At 38.7% G+C, this 14,618-nt stretch overlaps 1 protein-coding gene across 1 annotated transcript; it reads left to right on the top strand.

Moving 5' to 3' along the window:
* Positions 1–1,205: 1,205 nt before the first annotated feature.
* On the top strand, positions 1,206–14,591 carry bpnt1 (bisphosphate nucleotidase 1). Its single transcript, XM_052010966.1, is given in 11 exon segments — positions 1,206–1,402; positions 3,431–3,436; positions 5,337–5,408; positions 5,411–5,433; positions 6,536–6,643; positions 7,921–7,969; positions 8,498–8,589; positions 9,382–9,408; positions 9,410–9,580; positions 10,594–10,702; positions 14,373–14,591. Coding segments are annotated over 11 exon segments (924 nt in total). The 5' UTR covers positions 1,206–1,281; the 3' UTR covers positions 14,519–14,591.
* The last annotated feature ends 27 nt before the right edge of the window (positions 14,592–14,618 follow it).

Below are 14,618 nucleotides of genomic sequence, written 5' to 3'. Positions count from 1 at the left end.
GCTGTCTCTTGATCCCTATAATTTTTCACAATTTTCAAAAATGGAGCCTAGTATTTATACTAATTTAAAATAAGGCAGTTTAGTAAAGCCATGCACTCTTTGAAAAGAAAATGAAAATGATCCTCGACCCTGGCAGTCTGTTTTAATATCTTAATTCTTAGTTCCTTATTAATCCCCAGGGGATCTCTTCTGCCTTCCTGACTAGCCTGATGAAACCTTCCTATACTATCTGATATTAGCAGGTGAGGAACAACCAAGTGTGAAAGGAAAACTGAGTCAGTCTAGTAGGCAAGCATACATAAATTTGATAAGGCACATGGGAGGAATGCGAATCTGGAATGCATCTACTTTAGGGCATGGAGTCTTGTACAAAAAGCAGATGAACTGAGGATATTGAGGAAATTGTTGCTATCATGGAAGATGGGCAGTACTGGCAACTCTACATTCAAGGTAGTGGAATATTAAAGGCATTATGGTGAGGGGTGTAAAAGAGGATGTGATATTGTTGATACCAATCAAGGAGCCCATTTCTTCAAATTAGTTCATATAGGTGGTGCTTAAAAACAAGAGTGATTACTTTGTTGGGAGCATTCTACAGACCTCCAGTTAGCAGGAGATAGACGAGCAGATATGTAGGAAAATCACAGAGAAAATTAAAAATAATAGTGATAGCAGTGGGGGATTTCAGCTTCCCCCATATTAGCTGGGATAATCTAGGTATGGAAGATTTAAGAGGCAGCAGCATTTTTAAGTTACATCAAGGAGAGCTTTTGAGCAAGTAGCTGATAGTCCTATGAGAAAAAGATACAGTACTGGTCCTAATCTTTGGGAATGTAGTTGGACAAATGGTAGGAGTATCAGTGGGAGAGCATTCCGAAGATAGCGACTATAACAGTAAGTTATTAAAAAAGACAAGGATGGACCGGAAATTAAACTCCTGAATTGGAGAAGGCCGATTTCAAAATGTATTTCACTCATTTGCACTCTTTTTTTTTCCATTTAAAAGTCACATTCCTTCCATGCAGCCATTGTCAATTAAAACCGAGTTGTGGTATTTGGATTGCCTTGACTCCATTGACAAATTCATGTCCTGTAGCCAGGGAGCGGTGATTTAGTCCATTAAATCGTCCGGTTGTGCAACAGATTGACAGCAGCTCCATCGCCAGAGGCTGAGGACCTGTCAATTAAAGTGGGTGGGCTGGGAACGCATGCGTGCTCTGCAGCTCCCCGAGGGAGAGGTGGCTCTTTGGCAAGTCGCTCATTGCCTGCTTTTTGTTGACGATGTCTGCCAACCCGGCGCTTCTCATGAGGCTGCTGGCTTCGTCCTTCGCAGTTGCTGAGAAAGCGCAGACTATCATTCACCAAGTGCTGAGCAAAGGGAATCTGAGCATCGTTGGAAAAGGTGGGTTGTTGCCAGGGCGCGGCGGGCCTCCTGGGCGAGTGCTGCTCGCAGATCTTTGCCCTGAAATCCCCAGCAGATCGGGGAGAAGAATATCCGACCGTCAGCTGCTGTTTCGGGCCACTACTCCTTGATTGAGAACTTCTATGTCGGATCGGAAGAATTTGAGTTATACATTTCTAAGTTAAACTACCCGACGACGACTTGCATCTTTTGCCTCCACAGATGCTGTTTGACCTGCTGAGTTCTTCCACGGTTTTGTTTTTTTTGTTGTTGTAGATTCTAGCAACTGCAGTCTCTTGTCTATAATACCAATTGAAATGGTTTGTGGCATTCTGCGTAGTAGCTTATATATTGCACTTAAAGTTGTAAATTGGTTTATCATTGCCACACGTACTGAGGTACAGTGAAAAAAATTGTTGCATACAGATCATTTCATTGCAACAGTGCATTGTAGTACAAGGTAAAAAAAAACAGTAAAAGAATGCAGAATAAAATGTTATAGTTACAGAGTACAGTGCAGGTAGACAATAAGGTGCAGGGTCATAACGAGGTAAATTATGAGGTCAAGAGTCCATTTTATCGTAGTGGGGGACCCGTTCAATAGCCTTATAACAGCGGGATAGAAGCTGTGCTTAAGCCTCGTGGTATGTGCTTTTGGGCTTTTGTATCTTCTGCCTGATGGGAGAGGGGAGAAGAGAGAATGCCTGGGGGTGGGTGGGGTCTTTGATTATGTTGGCTGCTTTACTGAGGCAGTGAGAAATGTAGACTGAGTCTATGGGGGGTGGGGGGGGGGGGTGGCTGTGCTGTGTCCACAACTCTACAATTTCTTGTGGTCATGGGCAGAGCAGTTGCCATTCCAAGTTGTGATGCATCCAGAAAGGATGCTTTCTACGGTGCATCAATTAAAAATTGGTGAGGGTCAAAAGGGATATGCAAATTTCTTTGGCCTCCGAGGAAGTGGAGGCACTATTGAGTTTTCTTGGCCATGGCATCTACCTGGTTGGACCAGGACAGGCTATTGGTGATGTTCACTCCTAGGAACTTGGAAATCTTAACCTCAGCAACGTTAATGTAAGCAGTAGTGTGTGCACTGCCCCCTACTTGAAGTCAAGGACCAGCTCTTTTGGTTTGCTGCTGTTGAGGGAAAGGTTGTTGTTATGATACCATGTCACCTAAGCTCTCTATCTCCTTCCTGTACTCCAACACATTGTTATTCAGCCCACTACAATGGTATCATCTGCAAACCTCTAGATGGAGTTAGAGCACAATCTGGCCACATAGTCCGAGAGTGTACAGGGAGTGGTGTAGGGGGCTGAGGATGCAGCCTTGTGGGGCCACCAGTGTTGAAGGTAGTTGTGGCAGAGGTGTTGCTGCCTATCTTTATTGCAGTAGTTTAATCAACAGAATTCCTTTTTGATTTGCTAGCCCAAGCTTTTTGTGCCCTTTTACCATATTGATTATAGTAACTAACATTTGATTTGCAACTTGCCATGCTCACCATCAGTTGCAGTAATTTTTAGTGGTAAATAGGGTTGCATGCATTACTGGGGAGCAGTTCAAAATAATGGCAATATCATTAGTGTAAGTCAGATATATTTCGGCAGTATACGATAACATCCAACAGCAACGTACTGCAGCAGTTTAGAAATCTGAAACGAAACGGTGTTGAAATACTCGGTAGGTTAGACAGCATCAGTTGAGAGAGTGTTTAGAGTCAATGACCTTTCATCAGAACTTGATAGCATCCTTTGAGATGTGGTGTGCAAAATTTTGAAATGCCCTCCTGACCAGCCCGTGAGATTTGACACACAAGCAAAAGCTTGTGAAAGATTTCATCTTAGTATCTATTGGCTTGGTCTGGCATCAATGAATTCTTAATAAGTATGGTTTCGAGACACTGAAAGCCCATGTATGTTTCTATGGAGTGGCTATTATAGATAATTACATGTGGGTTAAGGTGTGTGTTGCTCAAGGTGTGTGGGTATCAGTAGAGGCTCAGTGGTAGCACATTCACCTCCAAATCAGAAGGTTGTGGTTTCTGTTCCAAAGATGAGCACAGAAAAATCCAAACAGCCATCCATTGTGTGATTGAGAGGATGCTGCATTATTATGTGTATAGATGTTGAGTGTTTAGCTGGGGTCTATGCTACTCCATGATACTATTTCAAAGAACAAGAGGGTTATTCCCAATGTCACTGCCAGTATTTATTCTTCAGCCACTGTCACTAAATAAACACTGGTCCACTAGCACATTTTGAAAGCTTGCTGCATTCATACTGATTGCTGTGTTCCCACATTACAACAGCAACTATGCTTCAAATGTACTTCATTGGTTGTAAAATGATTTGAAAAAGTGCTATGTAAATGCACCGTGACTGCAAGAAACTGCAGAGAGTTGTGGACACAGCTCAGCACATGGAAAACCAGCCTCCCCTCCATGGACTCGGTCTACACTTCTTGCTGCCTTGGTAGTGTAGCCAACGTGACCAAAGATCCCACCCACCCTGGACATTTTCTCTCTTCCCCTCCCATCAGGCAGAAGATACAAAAGCCTGAAAGCATGTGCCACCAGGCTCAAGGACAGATTCTATCCTGCTGTCATAAGACTATCGAACAGTTCCCTGGTACAATAAGATGGACTCTTGACCCTACAATCTACCTCATTATGACCTTGCACCTTATTGTCTACCTGCACTGCACTTTCTCTGTAACTGTAATACGTTATTCTGCAGTCTGTTATTGTCTTACCTTGTAACTACCTCAATGCATTGTTGTAATGAATTGATTTGTATAAACAAGTTTTTCACTACCTCAGTACATGTGACAATAATAACCAATTTACCTCATTGTATCACAAATACAGCAATGGTGTTCAGTGTTACAAAACAGATGAAACCACAAGAAACCCAGTTTTCAAATGGATTTTAACCTTTCTGCATGGGTTTGTTTTAACATCAGACCTATTGCTCTGACTGAGACCTTGCAGCCAGCTGAGTAATTCTGGCTGGTGTGACCTATTATGTATTTAAAGCAGAAGTTGCATAGATCAGTGCCTTTACCCTGAAGGTTGTTTTGGGGTGCAAGGGTGATTTTTCAGGATGCCTATTAATGAATCATCAATATTGTTTTCATTTACTTGTGTTAAAAGCAATAAATAACAAAGCTGAGAACCTTGCCATTCTTCAAATAAGGTACTGTTCAGCAAAGATTCTCAAAACTAAGCTTCAACCGTTAAAGATATTTTCAGTTCTGTTTCTTGCGATCTTATCTGTTGCGCACACTGAACACCATTGCCACACTTGTGATGTAAGTGTACCTTCAAATTTTGTAATTCTTCATACATTGCCACATTGTACTTTGTAATTTCTGCATACCTAATAAGTTTCACAATTGTAAACCATTTACATGATTTGTATTCAGTGGCCAGGTGTAGAATTGCAAAATGAAGAGATGTAAATCCATTAACAACAAACAATCTGCCAGAGGAATTCCAGCGGGTCAAGCAGCAACTGTGGGAGGAAAGGATTATTGAAACCCTGCATCAGGACTGTAGATTTTTTTTTGCTTGAATCATAAATTGCATAACATTGTTCATGGTTTTTCTTTTCATACAAATTAGTTGATATTTCAACCTTCCAGTAATGTGACATAGGTTTAAATTTGCAGAACATGTATAATTACTATTCTATTTGTATAGTCAAATACAGTCCAAACGTGCCTGTAAGTTGTTGAAACTGGTGGTATGCAGAGCATTCCATCAGTGTTAGTACATTAATAGTCTCCTGGAACTGGGTCATTCAATTGTCCCTGTCTGTGTAGAATGTAGTGTACAGTATTGTGTGGTATTCCTTATGTTATACTTTGCCTTTCTTCCAATGAAGAACAAATGCGTAGCAATGGTTTACTTTGTTTATATTTCCAACATAGACTGGAGCCAATGACTTACAAACAAAAGCCGATCGATTGGTACAGCAAAGCATCTGTTCATCACTGGCACGTAAATTCCCAAACTGACTATAATTGCAGAGGAGGTAAGGGCATTAGCACTTTGTTAAATTTATATTTACATGAATGTTCCATAGGTTTTTCTATCTTCAGAGTTTTTAGCTTTTTATTTGTATCAATATTGTAAGAATTTTTATCAGAGAACAGCTGGCATATTAGTTATTTCTCAATTTTCTAACTTTCCTTTTTTCCTTTTAAATTTTTTTAAATCAACACATCCAGTTCATCAGTTTTTTCTGGCAAGATATTATTACATACCAGCAACAAAAGAAACACACCGAGTCATGTATAAGTGTTAGAAAACTATTAATAACTTCTTATAAGAAAAATAAGAGAAAAAATGTTAGATCTTAAACATTAACCCCAAAACTAAACCGAAGTGTGTGTGGCAAATTCCCAAACTCCAAGTCCAGGAATAGTTTCTCAAAATTCAGTTCAAGCCATAAGGTGAAACGTGAGCAAAGGTTTCTGCAAAACCACCATTGACTGAAGAGGAAATGTAGAGGGAGAATAGAGAGAAATTACAAAATCCAAATTCTCCGCGATGGAACCCATATGACACCTCAATCACTGGTCTCCATTCCTTTGTTCTGAAGTATCTGCCATCCGAAAGGCATCTGAGACGTGGCCGTCCACACAAATACCTGTTTCCTTCTACAGGTTAATGACAAAGTGGACCTCCTCTGCTTTATTCCAAAAATCCGTATGTGGATTGTAGTGACAGACAGTTATTGTTTTTCATCCATCGATACAGAGACCAGCAGGCAGGGTGTCGCTCTTTCTCCTCTCTCTTTTATGACTGTCTGCTCCAAAACATCAGCACATCCTAATCTCCTGTTGTTGTCATAATCACGCCACACACACACACACTACTCTGCTATGTCTTAAAGGGACATTCACCAATAGTAACCTAATCCGTAACAATATCCACATACAAGATTGATGGTGGAATGTATATTCCTATTGTAAATTGTGTTGGAAAATTTTCCAATCATTCAGGCCTCTGGATTACTTGCTGCTCAAGGAACATAACCACTGCACCATTATATGGTGAATACATGATGGTGAAGTAAAGTCACCAAAGTAAAGTAAAGGGAGGCATTTTATAATTGCAGCATTTTGTTTTAGGATTTGCCTCCCCAAGAAATTGATGAAGATTTAATTGAAAGTGGTCAATCTGAAGAAGTGTTGAAGTACTCCTGTCCAGCACAGTACAGCCATTTCGAGGAGGAAGAGGTGAGATTAATTGGATTAGGAATGCTTAATCTAAAAGGCGAAGAAAAATGTTTTCTGAAGTTTCACAGAACTGCTCAAGTTTTATACATTTGACTTCAACTTGTTGCTTAATTCTTATTTAAGGTTTTCCTTTAATTCCTAATAATAATTGGTGAGCCTAGTTTGAGGAAAGTGTAAAATGGAGTGAGAATTTTCAGGAACTGGCATTTTCCTGTGTCCCATTTCATACATTCTTCTGATAGGTAGCTGTAGAGTAATTTTGGAATTTTGCCTCTGATGTATTTGGCAATCTGATTTGAGGCGATTCAATGTAAGAAGAGTTTAGGATCTTACATATAAAAATGTATAAATCACAGCTTTAGTATAAAAATCTCTGTTTTCACATGTTTTAATTTGATGACATTCCCATTGCATGACCTAGCTGTGAGAAAACAGCAGTGTAGTGATACTGATCCTCCAGATGTTAGGTTAATTGGGACTGTAAATTACTCCTAGTGTAGGTGACAGGTGGAGAATTAGGGGTGGTAATGGTCATGTGTGACAGAATAGGTTAGACAGGAATGATATTACTGGGATTGCTCTGAGAACTGGCATAGATTTGTTGGGCTGAATGGCCTCATACATCAAAAGGAAATGTAGGAAAACATGAAAAGACGCTTCTTAAGCTTGTTCTCATCAATGAGATGGCTGATCAACTGTGTAAATTGACACACTTGCCTTTTCCCTGTAATTCTTAAGAATTTAGATGGTTATGGTTGACAAAAATCTGTAACTATCAGATTTAAGCATAAAAAAAATTACCCTGCCTCTATTGCTACCAGATGAGCGTTTCAAACTTCTGTCATTCTGTGTGTAAAAAAAAAAGTCTCTAATTTCATTCTTAAATCCTGTTTCTTAAAGCAATGCCTCTTTATTTATTAATTTCCAACTAGCAAAAATAATTTCTATCTAACTACCCTAAATGACTTGAAGTTTGATCAAAACACTTCTCACCATTTAAATTCCATGGAATGTGATCCTAACTTTTAATTCTTGGAGTCCAGATATCATTCTGTTGAATATACATGGTACTTCATCCTTCCTAAGGTGTGGTGCCCAAAACTGCTTATGGTACTTCATGTGGGGCCCAGCTAAGCATTTGTATATCCAAAACATAACTGGAGGTAATATTGAAGGACAAAAATACTGACAGAAATCTGGAAATGATGGCAAAGTTTATAGGCTATATCATGATGCATTTAGAAGTATGATGTATAATATAATCTAATAAATTTCAGATAGTGGTTTGGGTCGATCCTCTTGATGGTACAAAGGAATTCACAGAAGGTAAGGTTGTGTTTATTTTAGTATCAGTTAGAGATTTGAAACAGATGTTTTTATTGAACCAAAAGATCAGCAAGGTGGAGTAGAGAAATTATTGGACTTTTACTGATGTAAAGTCAATGGTCACATTGATAAACTATGCTCCAGACAAAACACTGAAGGAAATTTTTGACATTGAGTGCCAAGAAGCACCACAATGTTGCTTGTACTGTTGAACATGCATACCAGTGTTATCCAGATTGGGAATGAAGGCAGGTTTGAAATCTTGCTGATCAAGACACTTCTCTTTCTTGCATCCAGCAAAAGCTTCTTTTTTCATAAATTGAGGTAAACCACATTTTGAGATTTTAGTTTTTTTTTAGGTATTATGGAGATTTTTGTTCTAAACTTAAAAGACAATCAATGATATTGAGCCACAATGAAGGTGACTGAACTTTTGGCTAATATGTTAAGGTGTTTCTGCCTTTCATCTGGTGGCCAGATCAGAGGCTGATTTTATGCTTGAGGTAATGTTAATATTTTTATCTATAGGTTTCTTGGATCATGTGACTGTGCTTATTGGAATTGCTTGTGGAGGTAAAGCAATAGCTGGCGTGATCAATCAGCCATATTACAACTATCAGGTATGATTTATATTTTTCAAAAAATATAATGGAAAAGCAAAAATCTGTGAACATTTGGATCATGGAACTCTTTAAAAATATAACCAAGGTTCTGGAAATTGTCAACAGGTCAGGCAATATCTGTGAAGAGAAAGTTTAACATTCCCGATCAATAACCCTTGATGAGAACTGGAAAAGTTCTTGGAACTTGCAGTGGGTGATGAGAACAAGGGGATGTGTGTAATAAGGTGGATTCCAGGGTTCTCGGGTGACACAATGCTTTTGGTATCATTTATTAGCTGCTGCCTGGTCTGACTATTTTAAGCACTTTCTGCCTTTTTAATATGATCAATCAGGGCTCTTATCAAATAACTGTTAATCTCAAGAATTGAAATTAATGTAAAAGCTTCAATGTCCTAGTGATACTGCTAAGGAGAGGACAATAAGAGAACAAATGGCCCTAGGTGGTTTTGAAGCAGCTTCTATGTATTGGTAGAAACCTAAAATCAACTTTTCAAAATGTCAGGCAGTGTGGTATGATATCACCAAAATATGTTTGGCAATACTGCAGCCTTACGAATGACATTTCTGTATGATACTAAATTATTGGCTCCTGATTTGATCAATGTAACCTTCCCCAGGATAAAATTTGACTTTTTAAAATTTCCTCATTTTAAAAGAAAAAGCTTTACAAGGAAATGGTTGCTTTTGAGTTTTGTTTTTAAGATGTACCATATCGCAGTAAAAGTTGTGAAGATGAATTTTGCATTGCAAGTTTCTGTACAATTTTCTGACATTTTTATTTTTTTTCAGGCTGGAGGTAATGCTGCAGTTGGTCGGGACAATTTGGGGTGTTTTGAACCTTGGAGTCTTTGGAATTAAGGTGAAAGAAGTACCAGAAGGGAAACATATTATCACTACATCCCGTTCCCACAGCAACAAGCTAGTAAATGACTGCATCAGTGCAATGAATGTTGATGAAGTAATAAGAGTTGGAGGAGCAGGCAACAAGGTATGTGCTGAATAGGATTTCAGGGTGTGATTTTTGAAATTTTTAAATTATTTTTAAAGCCATTCTAAATTTTGTTTTAGTGTTCCAACATTCACTTCTGGGTATCCACCTTCATGTTATCTCAAGGTCTTGGAGAGATTGTGAAGAGATATATGGGAATGGTACCAGGAAAGCAGAACTTCAGTTTTGTGGGGAAGTTGGAGAGCATTTCCTTTTCTCTCACCAAACTTTATGGGAATTCTGTTCTTGGTTTACTCCTTTTCAACTACCTTCAGCAACATTATCCACAGTCATAGGTCACCTTCTACATGTATATATCTCTATGCCTCACTTGGCTTCTTGAGCACTGTCAGATTAATTGTGTTTTGAATAAGATGCTTTCTTCTTGGACATTGTAATGGGGGAAAATTTCAGCCTTTGATACAAATTCCAACACTTACCCTGACTACTTTATTGATTGTACTGTACTGAGTTCAGTTTATAATCCTGTATCCTACCTCCTCTAATACTGCTAGCTTGTGCTACTGAAACCCTCATTCTTATACTTACTAATTCTAGGCTCTATGACTGGTAGGCTTTCAGTTTTGTTTTGCATCATCCATGGCCTCACTCCTTCCACAGCTCTATAATTACTGCCAGCATTACAATGCCTCCCTGAACTTTCCATTACTCTGATTCATCACATCCCCATTTTCTACACCATAACCTTGTACTCTGGAATTTATAATCATTTCTGGCTCTCGACTTCTCTGACCTTTTTTAAGACCACAACATCTCTGATCGGCTCTTCTAATCTCCAGCTAAGATTTGGCATCCTTATTGCAATGCCTTGATGATCTAGTTTAACACATTTTTGTGTGTTATACATGCACCTGAAATGTTTGTTGGACACCTCTTCAATCTGTGCATGCCAATACCACACTGTATGAAGTAACATTTATTAATTGACAAATCTATTTTCAAGTTTCTTTATTGTGCCTTTTTTTAACCTATGTTTTGTTTTATTCATACAGGTCTTACAACTTATAGAAGGGAAGGCTTCAGCTTATATATTTGCTAGTCAGGGCTGTCAGAAATGGGACACTTGTGCCCCTGAAGCTATCCTTCATGCTGTTTCAGGTAGGTATGTCTATGAATTGGTTCATTAGAACCAAACTCAAAATCAAATACATCCTTTTGGTTTACTTTAGAGTGATGCAAAGAATATAACCCTGTGCCTAATCTCTCCATAATCTCCAAATACTTCCCTGTTTTTTGATCCTAAAGTGAGTCACGATGCTTTGATCCTCCCCACTAACTGCCCAAAAGGCCTTCCAAACATGGCTGATACATTGGCAATATACCATTTTTTGCAAAGAATGCTTTCTTTCCTCCTCACTGTTGAATTCAATATAATTGTCACTGTTTTAAAAGAATGTCACCTTCCCCTCCTGCCCACCCCCCCCCCCCCCCCCCCCCCCCCCCACCACCAACTCTGGACAGCCATGGCCAACTGGTTCATAATTGTTCAGTATCTCACTATGATTCCCTTTATTGTATGTACATATGTACAATCAGTCATAGCAGGCACTGATCCTGTATATCACTACATGGCATAATTGACATAAGGAGTGAACTCTGCAGATGCAACATCAATCCCCTCCCCACTACTCCCCTTCCTATGTATATGAATATTTCCAATTGACGGTTCATCTCAATGATGCAAATTATTGTTATTCTGTAATCTTGTTCTGGACCTCTTTACTGATGTAATTTTCAGTTACACGAAGATCTTTATATTGTACCATCTCCAAAGCCAATAATTCTACTAAATTTTCTTGAATAGCTCCATTTTGAGCTTTTATTTGCCTTTTTTCCTTGCTCTTCTATATCAATGTCAGGTGAATTTTCCATCTTAAGATCACATTTTCATATGGAGATCACTTCATTAATTTTGTATGAAGATCTGAATAAGTTTCATTTCGAATTTTAAGAAGGGAAAACTGAGAAATCTCAGCTTTAGTTTGTATTATGTTATTCTCAACCATGTTCATATTGTCACAAACCAGCAACAAAAGAAACACACTGAGCATGATTCAGTGTTTAAAAACTATTTTATTAATCACTACTTATGATAATACGTAAAATAAAAGTAAAAATGTTAGTATGTTAGAATTCAAAAATGTTAAACCTCGAACGTTAACCCAAAATTAAACTCGTCGTGTGTGTGTGTGACAAAGTCCAAAACTCCAAGTTCTGGAATCATCTGCCAACCTAGCAGTTTCTTGTAAAGTTTCCACTGCCTTTTCATTTAAATATGTTGTTAATTCAGCTGGAACACATCTTTTATAGTCTTCCACTAGTATCAATTCTTTCAATTTATCAAAATCCCCATCTACATTTTAGCCAGGCACCAACGTTCAAAACATATTCTCTTTCCATTGGCAAATTCCATATAAGTCTGATCTGCAGATTTCCTCAAATCTCTGAATTTTTGTCTATAAGCCTCAGGGACCCAATTCATAGGCCTTCAATATAGCTTGTTTTACCTTGGTATAATCAGCTGCATCCTCAGCAGACAAAGCAGAATAAGCTTTTTGAGCTTTACCTTTAATCACACTCTGTACCCATAAGAGCCCAGCCTTTCCTTGGCCAGTTTGAACTCACAGCAACCTTTTCAAAATGTTGGAAATACTGATCAACCTGATCTTCCTCAAAAGGAGGGACTAATCGAACCTCCCTGCTGGCTGAAAAACCATCTTCAGAATCAGATTCCAAACTCCTACGCTTCATTTGTAACTCATGCTGCCTCTGTTTCTCCTTCTCCTCTGCCTCAAACTTTAAACCGAATTAGTTCCCGTTTCCGTTCAGCCTCTAACTTCATCTGAGTTATCTTTTGTTCGGCCTCTAATTTATCTCGTTCGGCTTCTAATTTCTTTTGTTCTCGTTCGGCCTCTATCTTTAACTGGGTTGTTCTCGTTCGGCCTCTAATTTCTTTTGCTCTCGTTCAGCTTCTAATTTATTTTGCTCTCGTTCAGCCTCTATCCTAGCCAGCTGCACCTGTGCCTCAGAAATTGCTATTTCACTGCCAGGAAACTGTTTTAACACTTCCTTCTCAAACACCTTCTTTTCCACATAATGGCCAGCTATCAGTCTCTGAATATCTGCCTTTCTCATAGACTGCTTTACTTCTGTAAGGTTTAGCCTACTAGCAATCTTTATCAGATCATCCTTTTTCGCCACCTCCAATCCCTTTAGGGTTGGTGACTCCAAAAATGCCTTAATATCCATTGTTGCTGGTTTCCACACACACAAGCCAATTAAAAAGAATTTATCAGACCTCCCTCAAAAATCTTTGGATTGAATCCCGAACAAATCTCGTCAATCTGGGGAACGATCCCAGACGACACTCAAAAATCCTTGGATTGGATCCCGGACGAATCTCGTTAACCTTCGGAACTATCCCGGACGAGCCCCCAATTTTGTCACAAACCAGCAACAAAAGAAACACACTGAGCATGATTCAGTGTTTAAAAACTATTTTATTAATCACTACTTATGATAATACGTAAAATAAAAGTAAAAATGTTAGTATGTTAGAATTCAAAAATGTTAAACCTCGAACGTTAACCCCAAAACTAAACTCTTCGTGTGTGTGTGTGTGTGTGTGTGACAATGTCCAAAACTCCCAGTTCCGGAATGGTTCTTAAAGTTCAGTTCCGCAAGCCATAAGGTGAAACATGAGCAAGGGCTTCTTCAACAACCACCGTTGTCTGAAGATAAGACGTAGACGTAGAGAAAACATAGAGAGAGTAAATACGAAATCCAAATGTTCCACAATGGAACCCAAACGACACTTCAGTGTTTACTCGGTAGTGACTTCCTCACCCCGAAAAGCATCCGAACCATGGTCGTCCACACATAAATACCTGTTTCCTTCTACAGGTCAGCAACAAAGTGAACTCCACCAGATTACTTCCAACTTCCATACATGGATTTCTATGGCAAACACAGTTATTGTTTCTCATCCATCGATAGAGAAAACAAGCAGGCTGGTGTCTCTCTCCCTTCTCTCTCTCTCTCCTTCTTCTGACCTCTTCAACAACGTCATTACGTCCTTTATCTTCTATTGACGTAAGCGCGCCCCACACACACATACACACACACTCTCTATCTTAAAGGGACTTTCACGGAGTCCGTAACAATATAAAAATGGTAGGAATAATTTCTGGGCATATTTGATTAACTTGATAACCATAAGTAATCTTTTCCAAGGTAAAGGTCTCAACAACCTTAGTTTATTGAGGAAATTGATATACCAGATAAACGAGAAGGCAGTTGGAAAAATTCTCATAACCCTGTTCCAATCATTGAATGTGTGCAAATTGAGTGAAATGTTTCATTTTAGAAAGTGAAAATGAACCTAGTTATTCAGGTGCAGCCATCTACTACTGTTGGGATAGATTCAATCCCACGATTTATATAACTGGAGTTTTTACTTCAGAGTTCACTGATAACAAGAATTTTGAGATTCCTTTTGTGCCACTTGTGTGTGATAAATGCCAATGTAATATCAACTCTGCAAAGGAGTTTCCTTGGGGACTGTTTTCAAAAGCAGGTGTAATATGCAAGAGGAATGCTGCATGTATGCTGGCACTTAAGCTCAACTGTTATTATTTGAATCCAATAAAGATTCTAATAACGAGATACTGTCTGTGTCAGCTATTTAAATGCCTGCAACACTAATTACTTAAATCAGAGCTGTCTTTTTTTGGCCACCTTTTTTTATTGTAATTCTTTGCATTCTTTAGGTAATTGACGGACATTCATGGGAATTCTTTCCAGTATCATAAAGACGTGAAGCATGCAAACTCAGCTGGAGTCCTTGCAACTTTGACGAATTTTGACTATTATGCAAGCCGTGTTCCCGATACTGTTAAAAAGGCCCTAATCCCATAAAAATGTTGGAATCAGAATATTCTCCATTTAAATTTGTGTACTGTTTCAAATAAAAATGATTACTGTCTGGGAATTGTTCTCTTACTTTGCAAGGTAACTG

This window comes from Pristis pectinata, chromosome 3 (assembly GCF_009764475.1).
Source record: "Pristis pectinata isolate sPriPec2 chromosome 3, sPriPec2.1.pri, whole genome shotgun sequence".
NCBI lineage: Eukaryota > Metazoa > Chordata > Chondrichthyes > Rhinopristiformes > Pristidae > Pristis > Pristis pectinata.
The sequence above is the reverse complement of the archived record's forward strand: the minus strand, read 5'-3'. Positions and strand labels throughout refer to the sequence as shown.